This window comes from Hipposideros armiger, unplaced genomic scaffold (genome assembly GCF_001890085.2).
Source record: "Hipposideros armiger isolate ML-2016 unplaced genomic scaffold, ASM189008v1 scaffold_241, whole genome shotgun sequence".
Lineage (NCBI taxonomy): Eukaryota > Metazoa > Chordata > Mammalia > Chiroptera > Hipposideridae > Hipposideros > Hipposideros armiger.
In genome coordinates this window covers 209,167-230,282 of record NW_017731591.1, presented here as the reverse complement: position 1 = coordinate 230,282, position 21,116 = coordinate 209,167, and the positions used below count along the sequence as shown (strand labels likewise).

The 21,116-nt window shown below is 51.5% G+C and overlaps 1 protein-coding gene across 1 annotated transcript in view; it reads left to right on the top strand.

The window, feature by feature from the left end:
* The window catches only part of CNTN3 (contactin 3), a 64,336-nt gene extending 45,558 nt beyond the window's left edge, over positions 1-18,778 (top strand). The window contains exons 14-18 of the mRNA XM_019655510.1: positions 9-124; positions 7,855-8,038; positions 14,117-14,229; positions 14,770-14,938; positions 16,886-18,778. Of these exons, the coding sequence (XP_019511055.1) occupies positions 9-124; positions 7,855-8,038; positions 14,117-14,229; positions 14,770-14,938; positions 16,886-16,986 (683 nt within the window). The 3' untranslated portion in view covers positions 16,987-18,778. The remainder of the gene's footprint in view (positions 1-8; positions 125-7,854; positions 8,039-14,116; positions 14,230-14,769; positions 14,939-16,885) is intronic.
* The last annotated feature ends 2,338 nt before the right edge of the window (positions 18,779-21,116 follow it).

Genomic DNA, 21,116 nt, shown 5'->3' with positions numbered 1-21,116 from the left:
CCAAACAGAACCTACAGTAGCTCCATCCCACGTGTCTGCACAGAGCCTGTCTTCCTCGGAAATTCACGTTTCCTGGAATGCCATTCCCTGGAAGCTGGCCAACGGACACTTGCTTGGCTATGAGGTAAGTCTTTAAATTAATCAGCTCGCGTGTGGGTGTCGCCACACCACCTTGTCTCCATTCATGTCTAAGTCTTTTTAACAATTACATCTTAGCGCAAGTCTGACTCCTGTTGAAATTTTACCAGCTCATTGTCCCATGTGACTATCATTGGCTATTGAATTTAACTCAACAAGCGGAATGAAAATAACTTTAGTTGGGGCAGAAAAGAAAAAGTCATAGAGAGGAAGCCACGTGCCGTGGGATCAGATCTCTGCAACAGCAGGTTTTCTTGGCGAGGCCGTGGGGAGGGGCCCAGGAGTGACAGAGGCTGGATTTCCCATCAGCTGAGCAGGTATGGAATTCAGAGTTAAATCAAATTTATATAAAGAAAATAAATGAACATGTGCACCCCTCTGGCAGCACACAGAGGCGCACGCACCCTGTTCATAGCTCTGCCCTTTACAAACCGTAGGACAAGACCGCGACTCCTGGCGCCCTGTAGCTTGTGACACAGTTAAGAGAAATAAACAAGAGGAACCCCGGAGACGGCTCGTGGCGTGCGCGCTCCTCAGGGCCGGCCGCAGCCGCGGGAGGCAGCCTGACAGCGTGGGTCAGGGAGATGCTGGCTCCAGGATATATAAATTAAGCAGACAGGAAGCCATCCAGATAAAGGTGTTCTATAAAGAAGTAAAATTCGCCACAGACAGCCATGTCAGGAAAGTGGGGTCCAGGGAGCATGAGAGAAAATCAGCCCCCCTTGCAGTGCCAGCTTGCTGTCCGCTGAAGTCCACGCCATTCGGACCCACTAGGATGGAGTACGTGTGCTCCGGGGACCGGGCTTGCCTGGCCGATGTATGCTGAGTGCCACCGGTCACATCAGGCCCACGGCAGCGGGCAAAAGTTGCGTGCTGATTGAATACACATAGTTTTGACTTTGATATCTTACTGTGGTGGCCTTGAGCGAGTTATGAAACAAGGATACTAACGGTGCCTAACTCACAGCCTGGTTGGAGAATGAAGTGAAATAAAGCTGCCGTAGCCCAGGGCCCGAGACCTTGGGGCCTCCACTTCTCTCTGAGTGTTGGGCACTGGGAGGAAACCTGAGACTCGGTGAGGTGCACGGGGATGCGTAGCACCGTCCTGGGCTGTCACCCCGGCTGCTGGTGCTGCTGTGAGGGTGGGAGCAGACAGACGCGGGGTGGCGAGCCGGCGGGGCCCCCCCTGAGATCAGCTGTGGGTTGGAACGCACGCCCCTGGCCTGTCTGTGGACGAGCAGCGAGCCTCCCGTCCAGATGGCACGCGAGTCAGTGCTGGAGGGACGTGAGCGGTGACAGTGTGCTTCCCGGGTGCTCGGTAAGTGTGAGGACAAAGAACACAAGCTAAGAGGAACAGGTGGTAATCGGGGAAGTCCTCGGAGCTAATTTAAGTAATTATTCCAGGATACGCAATGCCTTTCCAGGTCTCAGCAATGATTTAAATGCTAACCAGGGAAACTCATGGTTAGCATTGGATTGAATTACCAGGCACGTGGCCATCTCTCTGGGAGGCGGGTTCTCCAGGGCGGCTGTACATCTGTCCCCAGCGCCTGCTTGTCCCCGTCCTGGTGAGGGCGGATCGTGTGCCAGTGGCTCGCTGAGCACACGTCCTCGTTGGCACCCAGGCTCGTGTTCCTTCTGAACCAACGGAGGAGTCGTCGAGTCGCTGATTTCCCTGGGTTCCAACTCATTCCATGTCCTGCGCTGTAGCCCTCAGGTCGGGGTCCTTTCTTGAGAATGGTGGGTGGGAACGAGATGCCGGCGGCGTGACAAAGGGGACGCAGGCGGTGACGTTCACGGCAGTGGGGCCCTCGGGCCAACGGCTGCGCAGGGCGTCCACAGTCCATTTGAAAATGTCAGTCTGTGTCTTGAAAGAATGACATCTGGGACAATGACCTTGATAAGTGATAGAAACAGGTCCACACTTGTGCAGTTATGCAGATTACCAGGCCTCGTGGGGTTCTTAGGTGTTTGGCAGCTAAAAACGTGTGCGGATGACCAAGCTCAGTGCCGTCGCCTTCATCCGGCCTCTGGTTCTAAACAGCTGAACAGAATGTGTTTAGTTTCTAACACTTTCATGAGAATGGAAAAAGATGGCAACTATTGGAGTCGTTTTTGAGAATATGAAAATCCTCCTGGAAAAGAGACATGCACATTGAGTCTAATCCTGACTATCAGGCAAAGGATTCACTTCGCTCTAGAATGAGTCGTGTGTACAGAGGAGGATGGAAGTGAGAAAATCCAGGCACGTTTAAATAAGTGGAAAGCAGGCAGAAATGAATTCGAGGGACTAAACCGAGGACACCCAGCGTTGGAGGCAGGATTTGTTCTGCGGAGAGTTCGGAGGTGGGGGGTGGTGAGGACTGAGCCAGTGGAGCTGAGTCCTTTATCGGGCAGGCCGGGCCCTGCCAACCTGGGGCTCAGTCTGGGGGACCCAGGGGGACAAGGACCTGTCCCGCCTCCTGCTGCCAGTGGCCCAGGCCAGCGAGGGTCCGCGGGCGAGGGGGCTGGCGTGGAGCGGGGTGATCGGCCCCCCAGGACTGATGTAGAAGCCTAGACACAGCTCTGCGTGTGTGCCCCAGAACGCCGCTGCCTGCGATCCTGCCAATACTGATTAAATGCGTTTGGTCTAGCAGCTAAGTGGAAATATTTGTGTCTCTGAGAATCTGTAAGTATAAACAAAATGATTCTAGTCTATTAAAATGGCGTTTCTGACATAGTATCTCGACTTTAATGGCTAAAAAGTGCCATTTTCAAGACATTATTTTTCCAGACTGCGTTTCATTTTAAGTTTAAATTAAGTGGAGCCTCAGATGCACTGGTAATAAGGATTCCTCAGAGCAGGGCATTAGTTTGTGGAAAACCCGAATCGCTGGCAGAACAGAGATGGTGTTTTAATTCCTGATATTCCTCAAGTGGGTTTCTGTTTACTCCCCCACAATCACACACGGGCGTGGGGACTGGCTCCACGGTTCCGGAGAGAAAGTCACATCCCCTCATCGGGACACGGGCTGCAGTGCATGTGCTGTCAATGCAGAAAACATTAGGGCGTCAGCAGAACCCCATCCACACGCTCAGGTACGTGTGCTCACCTGCGGCCCGAAAATATACATGGAAAAGTCCAGAAATAAACAGTTGAGAAGCTTTAAGTTGCAGCCATGTGCGTAACACAATGGCATCTGGAGCCACCCCACTCTGTCCCCTCGGGACGGGACTCGTCCAGTGTCTGCTGGACGCTCCCCAGACGTCGGTCACTCAGTACCCGTCCGGGTGAGCAGGTCCAGTGCTCGGTCACTGCGGTGCTGTGTGCGGGTCCCTCGCTGCCACATCCACAGGGCTTTCGTTCCAGCTTTGTCGTAACTGTCCTGTTTCATTCTCAGCTGTCTGTCTCTCGCGGTGCCTGATTTGTAAATGAACCACGTCATAGGTGCGTATGTACAGGCAAACACAGTACACGTGGGAACCGGTACTGTCTGCGGTTTCGGGCATCCACGGGGGGTCTTGCAACATGTCCCTGCAGATAAAGGGGGACAGCTGTGCCTAGCGTGGTGAATGAGAGGGAATCTTTTTTACTCTTTGCTCAGAACGCGTCTGACACCGAGTATGTGACACCAGCTGGGCGTCCTGTGTGAGTCACGTCAGTTCGGATGCTGTGTACACAGAGTTGGCGGCAGACCCCCCCAAGTTTAGGGCTCAGCCTGCCACACACACACACTTCAGACACATTCACACATCCAGGCCCCCTGTACGTCCGATCGACGGGCTGTAAATCATGGGGTCCCCACCCCCACCCCGTCCTCGGCTTTTCCAGCTGGCGGGAATGGCTCACAGAACTCAGGCGCTCACCCGCTCTTGCCCACCTGTTACAAAGGGTGCAGCTCAGGACAGGCAGGGAGAGGGGTGTGTGGAAGGCGTGTGGGGGCGCAGAGGTTCTGGGCCCCGTGCCCCCCCCCACCCTCCGCGTGCTCACCGACCGGGAGCTCTCGGAACCCCCGGCAGGGCGTCGTGGAGGCTCTATCGCATCGGAGGGTCCGTCGCCGCCGGCCGTTGGTGAGCCTCGCTGACCAACCCGCAGCCCCCCCACCAGGAGGGGCCTGAGTGGTGGCAGCCTGTGCACCACGGGCTCCCCGGCCCCATCGCGACCCAGGTTCTCATTCGCATACAGAAGACACCTAGCTCTTCAGAGACCCCAGGGGTTTGGGGGTGCTGTGGTCCAGGACACCCTCCAGGGACCAGGTGTGCATTTCCTACCAGGTCGCGGGACTGTCTGTGGAGGGAGGGATGGTGGCGCATTTTAACCTGCATTTGTTCACATCGTCACTGAGGCGTGCGGGTGCGGGCCGTGCCCTGTGGGTGGACGGCCTCACCTGTGTGGCTGCACCTTGGCGTCGCCCCCCTGCTGTCTGCTGTGCCAGGAAACGCGGTCCATCCCCTGCCCGGGCAAAGCCAGGCGCAGAGGCGCTCTGTTCAGGGGTGACCCGGACCTCTCAGGTGCAGTCAGGGAAAGTGGGGAGAGCCTGTGCAGCCCAGCACCCCTGGGCGGCGGGTGCTCGTTTCATTTCCCCACTAAACGCCGAGTGGACGTACAGCGTGGAAATGCCTGCAGAGTTCAGCTCCAGAGATTCTCGGACACTTTACCTGTTGCCTTTTGCTTAATCTCTCCTCCTGGAACGCTGGGTGGGCCTGTCCGGCTATCCTGTGTCCGGCTTTGCTCTCGTCACCTCCGTCGTGCTCCGGATTCACTTGCTCTTCTGCTGTCTGGCCTTCAGCTTAATTCTGTCACTGAAGTTATTTTTCACGGTTGTGTTTCTCGGCTGTGGACGTCCACCTGACAGGGGTGAGCCACCCAGCCTGTCCCTTTGTCATCTCCTGTCCCGTCCCCCACCCCGTCCCCCCTCGAGTGGGCTGCACACTCGCTGCGCGTCTGAAGGCCTCTGTGGGGCTCCGTAGCTGGTCCCCCGGGGCCTGTCAGCGGGTCCCTGTGCTGTCACACTTGCCTTTCTCTCCCCCGCCACCCCCCGACCCCCGCCTCCCGGCGCTGCACTCACTGTTCTGCACAAGCTCCCTCTTATCCTGCCTTCGCCCCATGTCGTGCTGGTTCCCCGAAACCCCACCAGGGACTTTGGTTCCTCCTCGCAGGACAGCGGAGAGGAGAAACGCGCCTTCATCTCTGCTTCCGCCTTAACTTTTCCTTCTGTTTTAATAAAATTGTCTAACCTGACACAGATATTTTTGAGCAAACTTTTATAGAACATAATTGGTTAAGTACGTATAGAAATGGGGACTTTTAATGTCACCGCTTTCTTTGTTTTCGTTAAATGCATATTTTTATTCCATTTTCAAGTTGAGTAAGATGATATAATAACAGTTAAGTCACATCATGTTCAGTCGGTGCACGTTTTCTCCATGTGTAAATATTTCTGCTACCTGTCAGCACGGACACCTGAGATTAAATCTCATCCTGATCCCTGAGGCGCTGAGAACACCTCAAAACACGAGCTGTCACCAAGTTTCTTCACACACTCCCTGTGAATTCTCGTAGAAACGCGACTCCGGTGCCAGGGAAAATTATCTGCAGTTCTTCCTTAAATAGCCTCCCTGGGAACAATTTTGCAGCAGCTGCTGCTGAGTTGATTTGGCAGGAAAAGAATGGCCGTGGGTCGGAGCCCCGGGGGCCAGCGTGCGGGGCCAGTCGCTGCCCCGCCTCTGCGGTCCCCGCGTTCAGCAAGATTATTCTCATAATCCAGTGATTGTCCCCCACCCGATGCTGCCTCTCAGGCGACAAGCCTTGGGCTGTCGATAGCGTAGCGTCCTGCTGTACGTATTGATTACGTGTCTCTCTTGTTAATAACTCGACAGTGCTTCAAGGGCGGGGAAGTGTGTCATCATTTTGGGGGCGCCCAAACCCCACCACACCCGCAGTGTTCACAGCCCTCCATACCCCTCGGCAGTCGCGTGGCTGTCGCTGTAGAAAACAGTTTGTTATTCTTGTGTGAATTAATGAATAACTTCTGTGTGGTTTTCTTTTATTACGGTGAGTGAGGTCTGTCAGATATGTGCATGTTTTTTGCTAAAATGTCATTAAGTTTCAGTATTAATTTCATGCTTTAAAGCTGTAGAAACTCCATATTCAATTTAGTCCCAGTCATTTGGGTTCACATCCTCCTTGTAAAATGTAACACACACGCACACACATGCACACACGTACATGTGTACACACACGCACATGTACACACTCATGTGCACGCACGCACACACAGATGCACACGTGTGTGCCCACGTGTGCGCACACACATGTGTACACACACAAGCACACACACACACATACAGGCACAGACTCATCTGCTGTGATGTTAGTGAGTTCATTTGGGACCATAACTGATTTATACTTTGCCACTAAATTTTTGAAGGAAGAGTTAATAGTTGCTCATTTAAGAAAACAGTAACTCAGTGCACGTTCTCAGAGGCCTGAAACCAGTTCCGCTGTGCAGCCTGTGAGCAAGCACGCTTTTCTGGCCCACATCTTGTCTTTAAATGATGGAACCGGCTCTAAATTGGGGGCGTTTCACATTAAAATCAGGGTTACTGCTTTCTTTGAAAAACACAGAACAGCCCTGTGCACACTGGCCCATCCCCTGCAGTGAGCCGGGGCTAAGTGGGGTTCCCTCACTAACGGGGACGTGGCCGCTGGCTTGTCGCAGTCCTCACATGTCCCCACTGTCCCCATGACTGACAGGAAGGGACCCATCACCACGTTCATGGTGAAGCAGCTGTTTACTACACAGACTTCACAGCTTTTATGTTTTGCATCAAGAGTTGAAAAATGAAAGTTAGACAAAAGGGCGCGTATCCCAAGGAAACTGGAGAAACAGCATCGGCCATATTTGTCGCCGTTGTGTGGGTGGTCACGTGGTCCTGTCTGGTCTCAAGGTTTCACAAGACGTTTGTTGGGTGGTTTTGTTGCTGGTGTTGGTTTGGCCCCTGTTTCCACCTCGAGAGCAACCCCAGCTTCCCAGCAGAGCCTCGCAGACCGTCACGCTCACACCGGAGGCAGTTAGGAGCGTGGTGTTTGCCCGCACGTTTTCTGGTTTTATCAAATGTTCTCATTGCCCGATTTTCATACGTTTGTACTATACACACACAACTTCACACAGTCACAGGCCACATTCCCAAGCAGGAAGTACAAAAGCGACACTTTCACACGCACTGACGTTTAACCCTTACCTGCCGGCTGCTCCCTGCAGCAGCTCTGCAGACACACGCAGCGGTCGGCGGCGGCCGTCACCGTGGGACAGTCCCGCGGCCAGCTGGCCTGGACGGGCTCACGCTCCCCACCGTCCAGCGGAGTCTTGGAGCTGTCAGCCTCCTGGGGGTGAGCTGGGCCTGGTTGATCAGCGTCTGAGACGGGGAGCTGGTCACTCGTCTAAAATGCACGTTCCCCTCCACTCCCCACGTTGGTGCCAAGACCCCGTCGTACTTAGCACCAACTCCGAACGCACCTGGCTCACCTGTGCACTTGTTGACACCGGCCCCCTCGAGTCCCTGCTCACTAAGCTCTGGCACAGAGCCGAAGGAAGCACCCAACACACAGCAGGTCCTTAATAAGTATTTGCCGAATAACCAGTGAGACAGCCGGTCACCGCGCCCGTGTCCGTGCCACATGGGGCGTGGGGAGGTGCCTGGCCAGCCCGGTTTCGTCACGGTTTCTGCCCCCAGGTGCGGTTCTGGAGCAGCGGACAGGAGGCCTCGGCGAGCAGAGTGACGGTGGCGGCCAGCCGGACGTCGGCCACCCTCCGTGGCCTGAGGGGCAACCTGGCCTATCACAGTGCCGTCCGGGCGTACAACAGCGCCGGCGCCGGTCCCTTCAGCGCCACGGTGACCGCGACCACCAGGAAAACCCGTACGTACACCCGAGGCTCTGGGGGTGAGGAGCAGGGTGCGCAGAACGGCGCCTCTGCGTCGCCCGGAAGGGACCCCAAGCCGCCTCCCCGCTCCCGCCTGCACACGCAGAGCCACACACATACATGTCCGTGCGGGGCGACACCCCAGGTCAGCCCCGCGCAACCCTTTGTAAAAGCTCAGTGTGAGCTCTTAGGCAAGTCCTTCCACGTTTCTCTTACAATGCGACCAACTCAATCGGTTTATTTCCTTGTGTTTTTAGTCCCCAAAGCTTGAGGAGTTTTGATAAATGTGAATAAGTTCAAGTTCACGTCAAAGATTCAGGAGCGATTTAGTTTTTTTCTTTCTGTGTTATTCAGAAGATGGTGATGTACAGTGAAAGGTTGCCACAGATGATGTTGGTCTGTGTGGATGTATTGATACTTTAAAAGCTCTGACCAGAGACCTTCTTAGTTTATTTTCAAAATTTGTTAACTCAGGAAAGAAAACTGTTTGCTTACCTGGCTTGATGTGAGAATGAGACAGTTATTTTGCTGGAGTGCCAATATCATTAGTGCATCTCTGTTTTCATATATAATTCCCAAATTTGTATTAGAACAAGCATTTGTTGGCTAACATGGCTCAGGACCCCGATAATGTAAACTTAACCGTCCTGGCTTGTGTTGGGGAAGCTCAGATACGTGCACATAGGGATTCGGCTGCTGTGGATTTTCACTGACCGGTGTCATTCCCACCAGAGAAATTCACGTGCTTGTCTGCATGTCGTCTACAGAAACGAGAGTTTGGCAACCAGATTACTATGTTATCTGGAAGCCAGCACCTCCATCCCTTTTGCAGCATTTACAAGCAACCCGCTAATGCGATGATTAAGTTTTATCCTTCACTGGTGATTAGGGGGACCTGCCCCGTCTCTTATCCCCGACACGGGGTTGGGGTTAGACCCTGGGGCTTGTGGATTTGGAAATGAACTGAAAATGTTCTGTGTACAGAACTCCTCACTAAATATGCTTGGTATTCCCATTATGAATTCTGAATTAATAAGTTTTAAATATAGGTCACATTTACATATTCAAAGCACAGCATCAATCAGAAATTCTGATGGCAGGAATATGTGCAGACAGGTTTCCCTGGCTCTCCTCTGACAACTTAGTGCTCCAGCTGAGCACCTGCCAAGAAGTTACGACTGCACGTGACGGGACATCACAGGCCCGGCGAGGAGCCTGGTGGCCAGCAAGACAGGAGGACGAGGCTGGTTATAAATCAGCAGGGACATCGTGATCAGGCACAAGGAGTGAAGTAAAGTTTCGAGGAGAAGCAAAGCCCCTCTGTAATTTGGAGATAGTCTATAAACGCCCAGTCGAAAGCAGAAAATCACACCTCACCGTGATGGCGAGCCTGATTTTAATGGCTGACACACACTGAGCACGTTTCCGTCACTGTGCTAAGTGCGATTCATGTAATGATTCCTAATGTCCCTTCAGGGGGAGGGTGCTCAGGCCTGCGAGGTCGGGCGACTTTCCTGTCACAGAGGAAGGGGCCAGTGGCCGTGTACAGACAGCCTGACGGCTGTGCCGCCCGCCCCTTCAGTCCACAGCCCGTCCGCGCCTCGTTAGCACCAGCTTCTCCAGGACTTGACTGTGTGCCAGGACCTGGGTGAGGTGCTCAGCGACGGGCAGGGCTCCTGTGACACGCAGCTGTCGTGTGACGCGGACCCGACAGGGAGTCACATCTCTGGAAACGGCACAGCCCTGTCCCCCCAGTTCAGCTGTCCCCTGCCTGCTGGCCTGTGGGTGTCACTGAGGAAAACTTCCTGCGTGGAGGGGAACGCACAGGTAATTAGAACTCCCAATCCTCCGAAGACTGTACATACAGAACATGGCTGATTTTTAAGTTTTATGTCGGTAATTTTTCAAACATGTGAAAATACCGGTAAAACGGCATCTTCTAAAGCCGTTTCTGACATTGTCACCGGCAGCTCTTAGCCATCTGAGCCATCGAGGCGGCTTTGGCTCTGAGTCCCACTCACCCACTCTCCCCGGGCATCAAGTTCTAAGCACTGTCTTCGGTTCGCCCACAGCCGTCTTCTCCTGGGCTGTCAGCTCTACGGGGATGGGACCTTCTGCATCTCGTTGACCCACGGCCCGCACTGGGGGCCACGCATGAAGTGGTGGGTGGCTCACGGGGTGAATGCAACCCACAGAGCAGGTCAGCGTGGAGCACTGTAGTAATCACACGTACTTCCTTTTGGCTGAACGCTGTGAATTCCAACACCCACTGTCGTCCTTCCCCACTTGCTGAAAACGTGCAGGCGCCGTGCACTCGTGACCGTGGCACCGGGTGCCCGGCGGAGGACACCGACCCGGTGGTGTCGTGACTGACATGACACAGTGAAGCGTCCAAGTTGAGTGCCGTGGCATCCGTGTCTGATTCCCACATACGCGTGGTTTTTGAAACCATTTCTGAGTGAAATACTAATTAGCCTCTTTAATCTAAAATGGGTTTCTGTATCTTGCAACCCAGAGAGCTAACTCGAGAACATCTTCTGTCTGAAGACACTGATGAGGGAAAATTGCAGATGGCACATCAGTGACAAAATCTGTTGGCTTCTAAAAAGAAACATGCTGAGCATTGTAGGCTCGGAGGTGGCAGGAGCGGGTCCGTGGGGCAAATTCTCCGCTTTGTGTAACTAAAAATTCAAGTGATAAAAGTCAAGTGCTGCCCAGCCTGTCCCCACCGCCAGCCTCCTCGGGCCAGGATGACGCTCATGATGTCACTTGTCATGCCCTGCCATGCATACTAAGTCCTTAAATGTCCAGACCGCCTACGGCCCCCACCCCGGATGCCCCACTGGGACCCCATCCTGCACGCCAGCCTCGCCCAACACACGCCCTCCCCGGGCTGCCCTCTGCCCCTCAGCGTGTTAACAGACAAGACCCCGTCCATCCGTCCGTCCCTGGGTCTCGGCTCTCTCCCATGGTGCATTGCCCGCCTCAGCCCCTCCCCCACCTCAGGGCAGCAGTATTGCCACAGCAGCTCCAGGTCACTCCACTCTGGGCAGGTGGCACCTCCTCCCTGGCACCTGCTCTCACAGCCGGCGTGGACCTGGCGCCTCCCAGGACAAGCACAGCGGCCCCGCTGGCAGAACGCGCCCCGGGACCAGGGGACCCTCCATGTTCACACTTTCGCCGGTGATCGTGTGCGTGTCCATGTGAGGAAACAGTTATAAACGGCAGTCTTGCACCTGAGCGTTTGCTCGTCCAAATGGCTGCTCAGCCTGTGAGCTGCGCCAGCATCAGTGGCCTGAACTTAAGGAACCCCATTAAGTGTGTCCTCAGGAAGCGAAAGGTAGTGTGGATAAGAAGCATTCGAAGGGCCAGCCGAGCAGCTCGGCTGGTTAAGGGCTCACTCGAGAGTGTGAGCTCTGAGCAACAGGGTCGCCGGTTCAATTCCCGGCCCGAGCTGAGCTGCCGCTGAGCTGCCAGCAGGTGGCAGGATGGCTCAGCAAAAAAAAATTTTTTAAAGATAAACATTCGAAGAACATGAGTCAGAATATTGTGGACATTCTTGATGAGATGAGTATTCCTGCCTCAAGCACTTAATTTGGAAGTCCTAGCGTTTTCACATGTGTAATTTCATATATAAAATACACTCGTCCACCCCAAGCCGTGACCCCGGATGTGCGTGAGCGCCGGCTTGCCCAGATGCCATCTGCATCTTCCTTCTCAAGTTTCATCATTTCTGTGGCCGCCTCTCAGAGGTACCTGACATTTTTTCTTAGAAATCAACTTACTGGTTTTACTTTAATCAACGTAAAAAGAAAACAGGACCAGTACCATGTCCATAAAGAGCTGTTAACAGAACACTGAGATAAGCAGTGGTGATATCAATAAAAACAACTGCCGTGAACAAATAAGCCGCCTCCGCGCTAACTTCCAGCACCGCGTCGTTCCCGTCCAGCCTCTGAGCCTGCACCCACTTTGTCTGTGACGCTGGTTTCAAAGGGACATGGAAGACGCAGTGGCCCCCTGACCGGCTGTCCCTGCACGTGGACGGGGATTTCTCTCCACGGGACCGAATGGCTGTGTGCTGCCCCGTGACTCACGTCTGCATGTGTGTGTCACCTCCCCGCGTGTGCCTGACACCCACGGGCCCACAGACAGTAACCGAACACGCGAGTCCCAGGCACAGGCCTCAGCTGGACTTACGTGTGCTGTTTCCCGCCTGTGGCGTCGCTCAGCAGAGGGGTCCCTGGTTTTGTGAGCGCGGAAGCAGGATAATGATATGGTGCTGAACTCGACCCGGGGTCGAGGACCTGTCAGCTCACGGAGCCACGTGCTCCGCCGGCCGGACGGGTCAGTCTTCTGACCGTAGGTGGTAGGAGTGTCCGCACTCTCTGAGAAGCCTCCACTCATCTGTGAATTCTGCAGACAGCTGTACATGTTACACTTACAGTTTCCAGATGCTGATACGGGCTCAACCTGTGAAAAAAACACACGAGACATTGTCTCTGCTCCCGATGAGCTGCGTACGGGATGGTAGGACGCTGGATAGTAATAAAAATAAAGTCACAAATGAGAAATATACCTCTGGTGAGTTTTAGAGAAAGAGGACCTGCTATGTGCAGAGAGCCCCACTTCATGCCGAGAAGTCAGGAAAATTGTCCCTAAGGAAGTAGAAGTTGACTAGATTCAGGGACAATCGTAGTTAGTGTTTCGTTTTACATCATTCACACACCTGACGTCAGTCATTCAAGAATTAAGTGAGGTCGCCGGCCGTCGCCACTGTGCCAGTGTCACTGTGGGCAGCAGGACATCTGCTACCGTGTGCGGCTCAGTTAGTTCCTTTCTTTCATTTTCCAATTGTGATAAAAGTACATGGGACAAAAAATGTCTATCCCACCCATTTTTAAGTGTACAGTTCGATGGTGTTAAGATCGGTTATTGTGCAGCCAGTCTCCAGAGCTCAAATTCAGTCCCCATTAAATTACAGAGACCTTTGAAGCCCCACTCTCCCTCGCCGTTGGTTTCTCAGCCGTTTTGTGTTTCCCATCAGCACAGCCCCGGAGCTAGAACGCTGTGAGCTGGTCTCAGCTCCCTGCTGACATAGGTCACCACATGTCAGAGGGGCTTTGTAAGGAGCAGACCCCAACCAACGGGTCCACAGGGCACACGGCCCGGGTGGCATCACTGTCCCCTCGGGGTATCTCGTGGCATCGGTCAGTGATGGTCACGAATTGCCCAGCGTGGCCAGTCTCGTGTTGTTTCCTCGCGACCAGCTCACAGCCTGTGGCTAAACCCCCAAGCAGGACGTGTCCGCGCGGTTGGGGCCCTTGCGACGCTGATGCCACGTGGGTGATGCTGTCCTGTTTGTCCTGCGGTTTCAGTGCCCCGCTGGTGCTGCTGCTGACCCCGCTCCCACCCCAACCCCACCCCAAGCACGAGGCCACGGCGTCTGCCCAGGACGGGAGCTAAACTAGGAACCACATTTCCAACCCACAGTGTGTCGTTAATTACCTGATGGAGCTCTCATTAACGTTTCAGTGTTTTGCCTTATTTTTCTCAAAAATCGATTTAAACGTGGGCGATGAAGACGAAGGCAGAGTCAGCTGCAGTTTTCATGTCTGCGGCTGTGACTTCGGTCCTGGACGCCCTTGGCTATGAGGCCCCCCAGGTCGCCAACCCCTCGTCGTGGGCTGGCTTAAACCACCCACATTTTACCTTAATCTGCACAATTGCCAATTCCTCAGCCTCTGCGTCAAAACGGGTCACAGCCTGCCCCCCGGCCTGTCCCCAGCGACCCTGCCGCCATGGATGGGGGTGTCCTTGTTCCCACCATCAGCGTGTTCTCAGGGACCCTGTGAACCTAAAATGTGCGATGAATCTGACCCAGTGAGCTGTCTGCACCGGGGCTGAAGTGCCTCTTAGAGGGAGCTGTCGCTTTGTCACGTCCCCAATGCCACCTGTGCACTGCGTCACCGCGGGGTCCTGCGTGACTGTGGCGTCCGGGCGGCCTTTCTGCGTTTTGTGGGAAGGGTCCCTCAGGCTCACATCTGTTTGAATTTCTCCTTTTACGTTTCAAGCTCCCAGCCAGCCCCCCAGGAACGTGGTCTGGAATGCTACAGACACCAAAGTGCTGCTGACTTGGGAGCAGGTCCGAGCCATGGAGAACGAGTCGGACGTGACCGGGTACAAAGTAAGTTGTCGCTGGCGGTGTGTGCTTTGCAAGGGAGACCCGGCTTCAGTGAGCTTCCTGTCTGATGACGTCGTTTCTTTCTATAGCCTGCTTTTCACATGCAGGCAGCAAGCTTTTTATTACAAGGGCATGTTCCCAAAATGTCTGATTTCTTCAATAGAAATCAAAGTGAAATCATTCTATTCATGGGGGAATTTTGGACAAAATGTATGTGAATTGTCTGTTCCGTTGATTAGTTTGCTACGTCCAATGCTCCCCCATACACACTTTTAAAACCAAAGCGTGGCTCTGAGGACGGTCAGTGTTCAGCCCGAGGGCTCTGCCCGTGCCCGGGGCCGAATCCCCAGCCCAGCCGGCTCTTCCCACGTCCTGGACTTCGGGGAGTGATGGCTGCACCGTGGCTCGTCCACGCCTCGTCCGAGGCCTGTGGGGAGAGCGGTGGAGGCCGCAGACCTGCCGTCTAGTGGACGCAGAAGCGGGAAGCGACGTCAGAGGAGCAAGTGCTGTGACAGAACCACAGTGCGTGTCTGTGCTTTTCAGGTTTTCTACAGGACCAGCAGCCAGAGTGACATGCAGGTGCTGAGCACGAACACAACGTCGGCCGAGCTGCTGCTGCCCGTCAGGGAAGATTACGTCATTGAGGTGAAGGCCGCGACCGAGGGAGGGGACGGGGCCAGCAGCGAGCAGATCAGGATTCCCAGAGTGACCAGTAAGTGGGCTGAGCGGACACCTCCGGGCCGTGACCCCCGAGAGGGAGCCACTCGGTGCCCGTCTGCCCCCCTTTCCCCTCTTTCCTGTCTGAGTGCTGAGAAGGTTCTGGGGAAGAGATGAAAGCGGGGTGGGGGTCCCTCACCATGGCTGCAGAACACGGGCAGAGATGAGAGCGGGCGACGGAAAGACATCGAGAAATGCGTAGCAGGACTTTGTTAATTTGATTATTTCCCCTCATTCTGAGCCTAAATTTGCCTTTGGATAACCTGTGAAAAAAGAATGAATCCCTTAAGCATTTCTCAAGGGCAGTGTTGAACCCACAAACCATTTTTATTATTTTTAATATACCAGTTATTTGGCTTCTAGAAATTACTGATGAATCTTATCAATTCTTTACAAAACAGAAAACATTTTAACATTACCGGCCAGTCCAAAAGACACCTTTAAACAAAATTCTTACTTTCTGATTTCAAAGGAGGTTTACACCTTTTCCTTTAAAGATCCTACTGAGCCTGTTTTGTTACAGGAATTAAACTTTTAGCGGTAAGGGAGAAAGACTTGTTTTCTCAGTTTATCAGTGACAGCGGTAGAAGATGTTTTATCTTTTCTTTTAAATCTCAAATCTGGAGTTTTCAGACTCCATTTAAGTTCAGTTGACCCTTGACCAACTGTGTGAGTCACTCACACACAGATTTTTGTTTTTTAAATACATGTGCATTTGGCCCTCCGTGTCCCGGGTTTTGCATCTGTGGATGCAGCCAATTGTGGATTGAAATCTCCTTTCCACGTGAGCTCAGGAAACTGTGGGTGTAGGCGGCCAATAAGTTCCAAATACTTGGATTTGGACGCATGGGCTGGGCGCCCCGAACCCCGCCTTGTTCAGGGGTCCCCTGTGCGGCGGAGGCCACTCGACTCCGTTCCGTCGTTCTGAGCGGCGTAGATGGGCTGGTTCCCTGTTCCTTTCACTGAGCTCGGCCTCGTCTGTGGCGTCAGGGTTCAGACCTTTGCCTTTAACCGTGGGAAACAGAATGACTGACACTGTTAGCAAGTGACGGGAAGGGGACGTGGAAACGGGAGGGGTTTATCTTTCCACAGAACCATAAAGGTGGCAGCACTTGGACTAAAACAAACAAATGACAAACGTGCTCTAAGAAAGCGCTAGGTGTAGCTCAGAGCTGAGTTCCGCCACATGCAAATCTGTGAAACCCCCATCAGACCACAGGCATTATTGTGCGTGGGCTTCAGGAGAGCAGAGCCAGGAGTTAAGGTCCGGTGACGATGACGTGATGGGATTAAATGGCCGAGAGGTGCTCTTGTCCCGGGTCGGCGCAGCTGTGGAGCTGGCGGCGCTCCACGTGGCCAGAGCGGGACCGCTCAGCGCAGAAGGTCTGCCTTTTCCCGGAGGACACGGTCTTAGCATCCTCGGGCCGCAGAGCCCAGAGCAGGCTTTTCCTGTGACACCTGCCACCTGCCGAGCCGCACAGGCCGGTGCAGACCGTCCCTGACGTCATCTTTGAGAAAGTGGCGCTTTCACAGATTCCTTTTTTTAAAGATGATGTTTTATATTATGCATAATTTATCTAACAGCATATAAAATAGAAACAAACACAGATTTTTCAAATTCTTATCCCATGAAGCTTTCTTTAATTAAACCATTGAATTATCTCCAAGTTGTCTGCAGTGGAATATAATTGTTTTCAGAATGATTAAGTTGTTTTTTTCAGTTTCAGTTAAAGCAAATAATTCTAGATGAACAAAGCCTAGAATTGTTTAAGAAAACCGAAATGCATCGGTTTTCACAGATAACTTGGCTCCCCTGACAGGTGGAGAGAGGGAGGGCAGGTGAGGCTCTGCTCGGACTTGATTTCCCGAGAAGCGCTGTTTTCGCCCTGGGTCCTTGCGTTGGTACAATCCTCATTAATGGACTGTTTATTGTCTTTGACAGATATGGATGCAAGAGGGTCCACGTCGGCCATCTCGAACGTCCACCCCGTGTCCAGTTACATCCCCATCGTCCTGCTCGTCACTGTAAACGCCCTGTGGTGACAGGAACTCTTTTTTTACCATTTACTGGAAAGTTAATTGGTGACAAAAAAACAAAACAAAACCCTGCTTTCATGAAATGCAGTGATAATGCATGTTTTTTTTTCCTAACTCTGTATTTTTAACCTTCTGATAGATAAAATATGAATATAATTTAAGAAACAGTTGAGAATCCTTTTAGGGGAATCTGAAAATGCCTTAATACTTGATAAACCAAAGAAAGTTACATACTACGTACTTCCGACTTCTGGTAGGTGTCACAACTAGGAGCTAAGCGCTGTCTATGCATAAAGACGGACATGTCCCCACGGGCACGCACACGTGTGGTGTGGGTTCACTTAGCGTCGAAAAGCCCTTTCATCCAAATGCTACTTTCCTATCATAACAGCGCTGTTTGGGAGGCTTAATCAGTATTATTTTGAAATGGTGAAAAACCCATCTTAAACATCGCCCTGTTTGGAAGCGGGCGCATGTGCTTCATGAAGTGTCAGGAAGGTGGCGAGACTGCGTGACGCCCGGGGTCCTGTCCGCGGGCGGGCGCGCCCCAGGTCACTTGCTCCCCCCGCTTCTCCGGGACACGGAGACCGCAACCCCGTCCTGCCTGCCTCTGCCCACAAATTACCTGGAACAGGTGAAGAAGGAAACGTGAGCGGACCGGTTACCCAAGCGCAGGGCCGAGACGCCAATGCGAACGTGCTGACCGCTGTCGGCCGTGAGGCCCGTGGGGCTCTGACGCCCGCATTCCAGGCTGTTACAGATCATCCTTTTTCATTCAGTGACAGTATAGAGTGGAAACGATCACATTTTATCCTTTCTCAAAATAAAAAAAAATAAATAAAATGAATTATTTCCTTCACACCTATGAACGAGCTGTCAGGTTTTATTAAAACATGGTAGAGAAAATAAGGAACGACCTGAATCTCAACCCAAATTTTAGAGGAAATTCACACAATTCATTTCCAATTTCTGATGCCATTCAGAGACCCTCTCTGTGTCGAGTGACAGAGGTGGCTTTTTAGGGGACTCCAGCCGTCCCTCTGCGTGAGCCTGGCAGGCTTTCTCGTCCTGAGCTAACTTTGTAACAGAACCACGGTCACGCTGCTGACTTGGATGTCAATGCAGTCTCCCCGTACGTGGTTTTCAAAGGACTGTAGAAGACGTGACTTCACAGCAATATGTAAAGAACACGCAAAACCCGGCAGCTTGAGTTTTAGACACCGAAATCAATGTTTTACCTCGTTCTTACCAATTTCATGTTTTGCGGGAACTTCTTTGCACAGATGTCAGAATTTGAAACCAATAACAGTTCAGGTGTCAAAAAAGATAAAAATTCACAAAATTCTGATAATCACCATAAAGTGTTACTTTACATTTAGAGATTACATTTAAGATAAAGTCGTTACACACAAAGGAGAAAAATATCTGTAAGTTTCTCTGCAAGGTCTGTATATACTGTACATATCCGGCAAAAACCTGAACTAGTCGCTTCCTATGGCCGTTGTTACTTCCAGTCAGAAGGTGGGGAAACCCTTCCTCCAACACCTGTAGTTTATGCTACATGTCTTGGATTTGTACCTTTTTATTATTCAGTAATTCCGATACGTTCCAACGCTTTTCCGTTTCAAGATAATTACTCTCTCGTTTCATGGTGTTTCTAGCAATATATCTCCATGAGATTTGTACTTTGTTTCATATTGAAAAGTATAAAGAATATCTTTAAATTTCTGTGTGTGTATCCTATGGTTATCTGTATGTATGATTTTCTATTATTCTAATAAAATTTATAACAATTAAATGCCTGCGTGTGATGAACTGCGATGTGGTCAGAAAGTCATATTTTTCTGTCAACGTTTTAGTCTTTCCGTCTTTTAACAGGATATTTTAAAAATTATTTGTATGCCCTACAGAGTCAAATCATCATTTTCAGACAATCCCGTGACCTTAAAGGTATTGCAGCCGCGGGGAGGGAGGCAGAGAATTCCTGCCGGACGATGGTGTCTGGGTCCTGATCGTTGGCTGAGGCCACTCCCACATCTGTGACAAGCATTTTCTTAAGATTCATATCAATTTATCAAGCCCATCATAGACTTTTTTTTCAATTAAAGTTTAGTGGGGTGACAGTGGTTAGTAAAGTTATCCAGGTTTCAGGTGTACCAGTCTGTAACAGCATCTATACATCACGTTGTGTGCTCACCACCCAGAGTCAGCTCTCCTGCCATCTTCTTATAGGGACTTGCTTTTAAACAATCTTCGTGGTATAATAGATTCTAAATATTGGAAAAAATATACTAGGAAAAGGCTCATTTCTAGTTAGTAAAGAGTTTTAAATGTTATTGTTGACGTCAGGAAGATTAGAGCTAAAAAATAACAAGTTGATCATTTTCCTACATGAGAAAAACTCAAGGTTTGTGGGGCGCACCTGTGGGCTGTGCCAGGTGCGCACACGTGTGCAGCTGTCCTGGGAGCGTGACCGCATGAGGGCCAGAGGCCTGGGGTCACGTAGCAGCAGATTGAATCCAAAACCTCCCTGTGCCCTCTCCGCAGCCAGTGCTGTGTGACGTGGCAGAACCGGGGCCGCTCTGCGTCGCACGGCCTTGGAGTGACACCGTCACCGGCCAGAGGCCACCAAGCCTTGCTGATGTTCCGTAGCTTCTCCAAGCCTCAGTTTCCCCGCCTGCAGATGGGACCACGTGTCATCCGCACAGGGTTGCCAGGCTGTCCAGTGAACGCCACCCTGGCCGCTGCTCTGCCCTCCTTTGTGAATGAGTCCTGGCGCCCCCAGTGACCTTGAGACCCTGGGCGTTAGTAAGTGAAAGGCGAGTGTGTGCTTTTCGTTCTGTCCATCAGGAGGGACATATGTGATGCTGGGAGACAAGACAACAATTAAAGGTGGCTTTGTATGATGATTGTAGTTCTTCAATCTCATTCGCCTGAGAAGAAAGATGGATGATCTGGGGAGTTCCTAGAAGACAAGGTAAAGTGATTCTGGTATCAGATGATTTTATCATCGGGATTCAACGTCGACCGTGATGAATAACATATCTCCACTCTGTGTGCCAGACTCTGAGTTAAGCTCCTTTCCTGGGAGACATTCATCCTCACAGAAACCTTAGGTGCCGTGATGAAACCCACTTTACAGATGAGAAAACCGAGGCTCGGAAAGGTGGAGTAAATGGCAGTAGGTCACCCCAGCAAGGTCGCAGTAAAACAGGGAGGCAGCCCAGGCAGCCCCTGAGGCGGGGGGTGGGGACACTCGACCCCTCTCAGGGTCAAGTCCATGTGATCCCGAGACCCTGCGTGCCACGTACAGTGCCCGCGAGAGGTGCCGTGTTCTGCCTCCTTGTCGGCATCTCGCACGTCGGCGAGCCGCAACCTGGGCGCCTTCCCTCGGTTGTTACAAATGTTGATATTCTCTATTTCTTACATGGAAAGTTCTCCAAGCTACAACGAACCCAGCTTCTGAAATCTTTAAGCAAAAATTAGAAAAATACTTGCCCATTGTGAAAATATTTTCTAGGCTTTATGTTTAAATGTAACCATATATTTTCTTTAATTTTTTTGAAGATGGTTTGTGTTGAGTTTCAATAAATTTGCCGTTTTCAATGAAAACATAACAGTATAATTCAATGAAGTAAAGAAAATGCAAACTGATTAGGATATTACAAATTTTTTGTTTTGTACACCTGAAACTAACAAAAATAATAAAAAATCTAAAATCCCCTTCCATTTCATATTCTTATGATGCCATCTTCTTTTAAATTTAAAATTAATCTTAATTGGGTTCATGATTTTCTGAAGTATTTTACCCTTTTTGGAAATGAAAATTGTACTGCTATTCATTATAATTTGGGTGCACTTCAGTTAATATTGGAGGTTAAGTCAACCACAGCAGCAATTACAAAATTACCAATTAGTCAATTGTAGCATTCTTTTGAAAGAAAAGATGTGAGCGGATTGGAATATGGTTCCTTGAAACTGTTAGGTTTTTCTGCAGTCGCTTTTATTTCAACCCTGGGCCCTAATTTATAAGAATATGATCTGCTTTCCATGTAGGTGATAATTATCTCTTGAACTTGCACACAGAATAAATGCACCGACACAGAATTGAATCTGTAAGAAAGGACGTTCTGTTA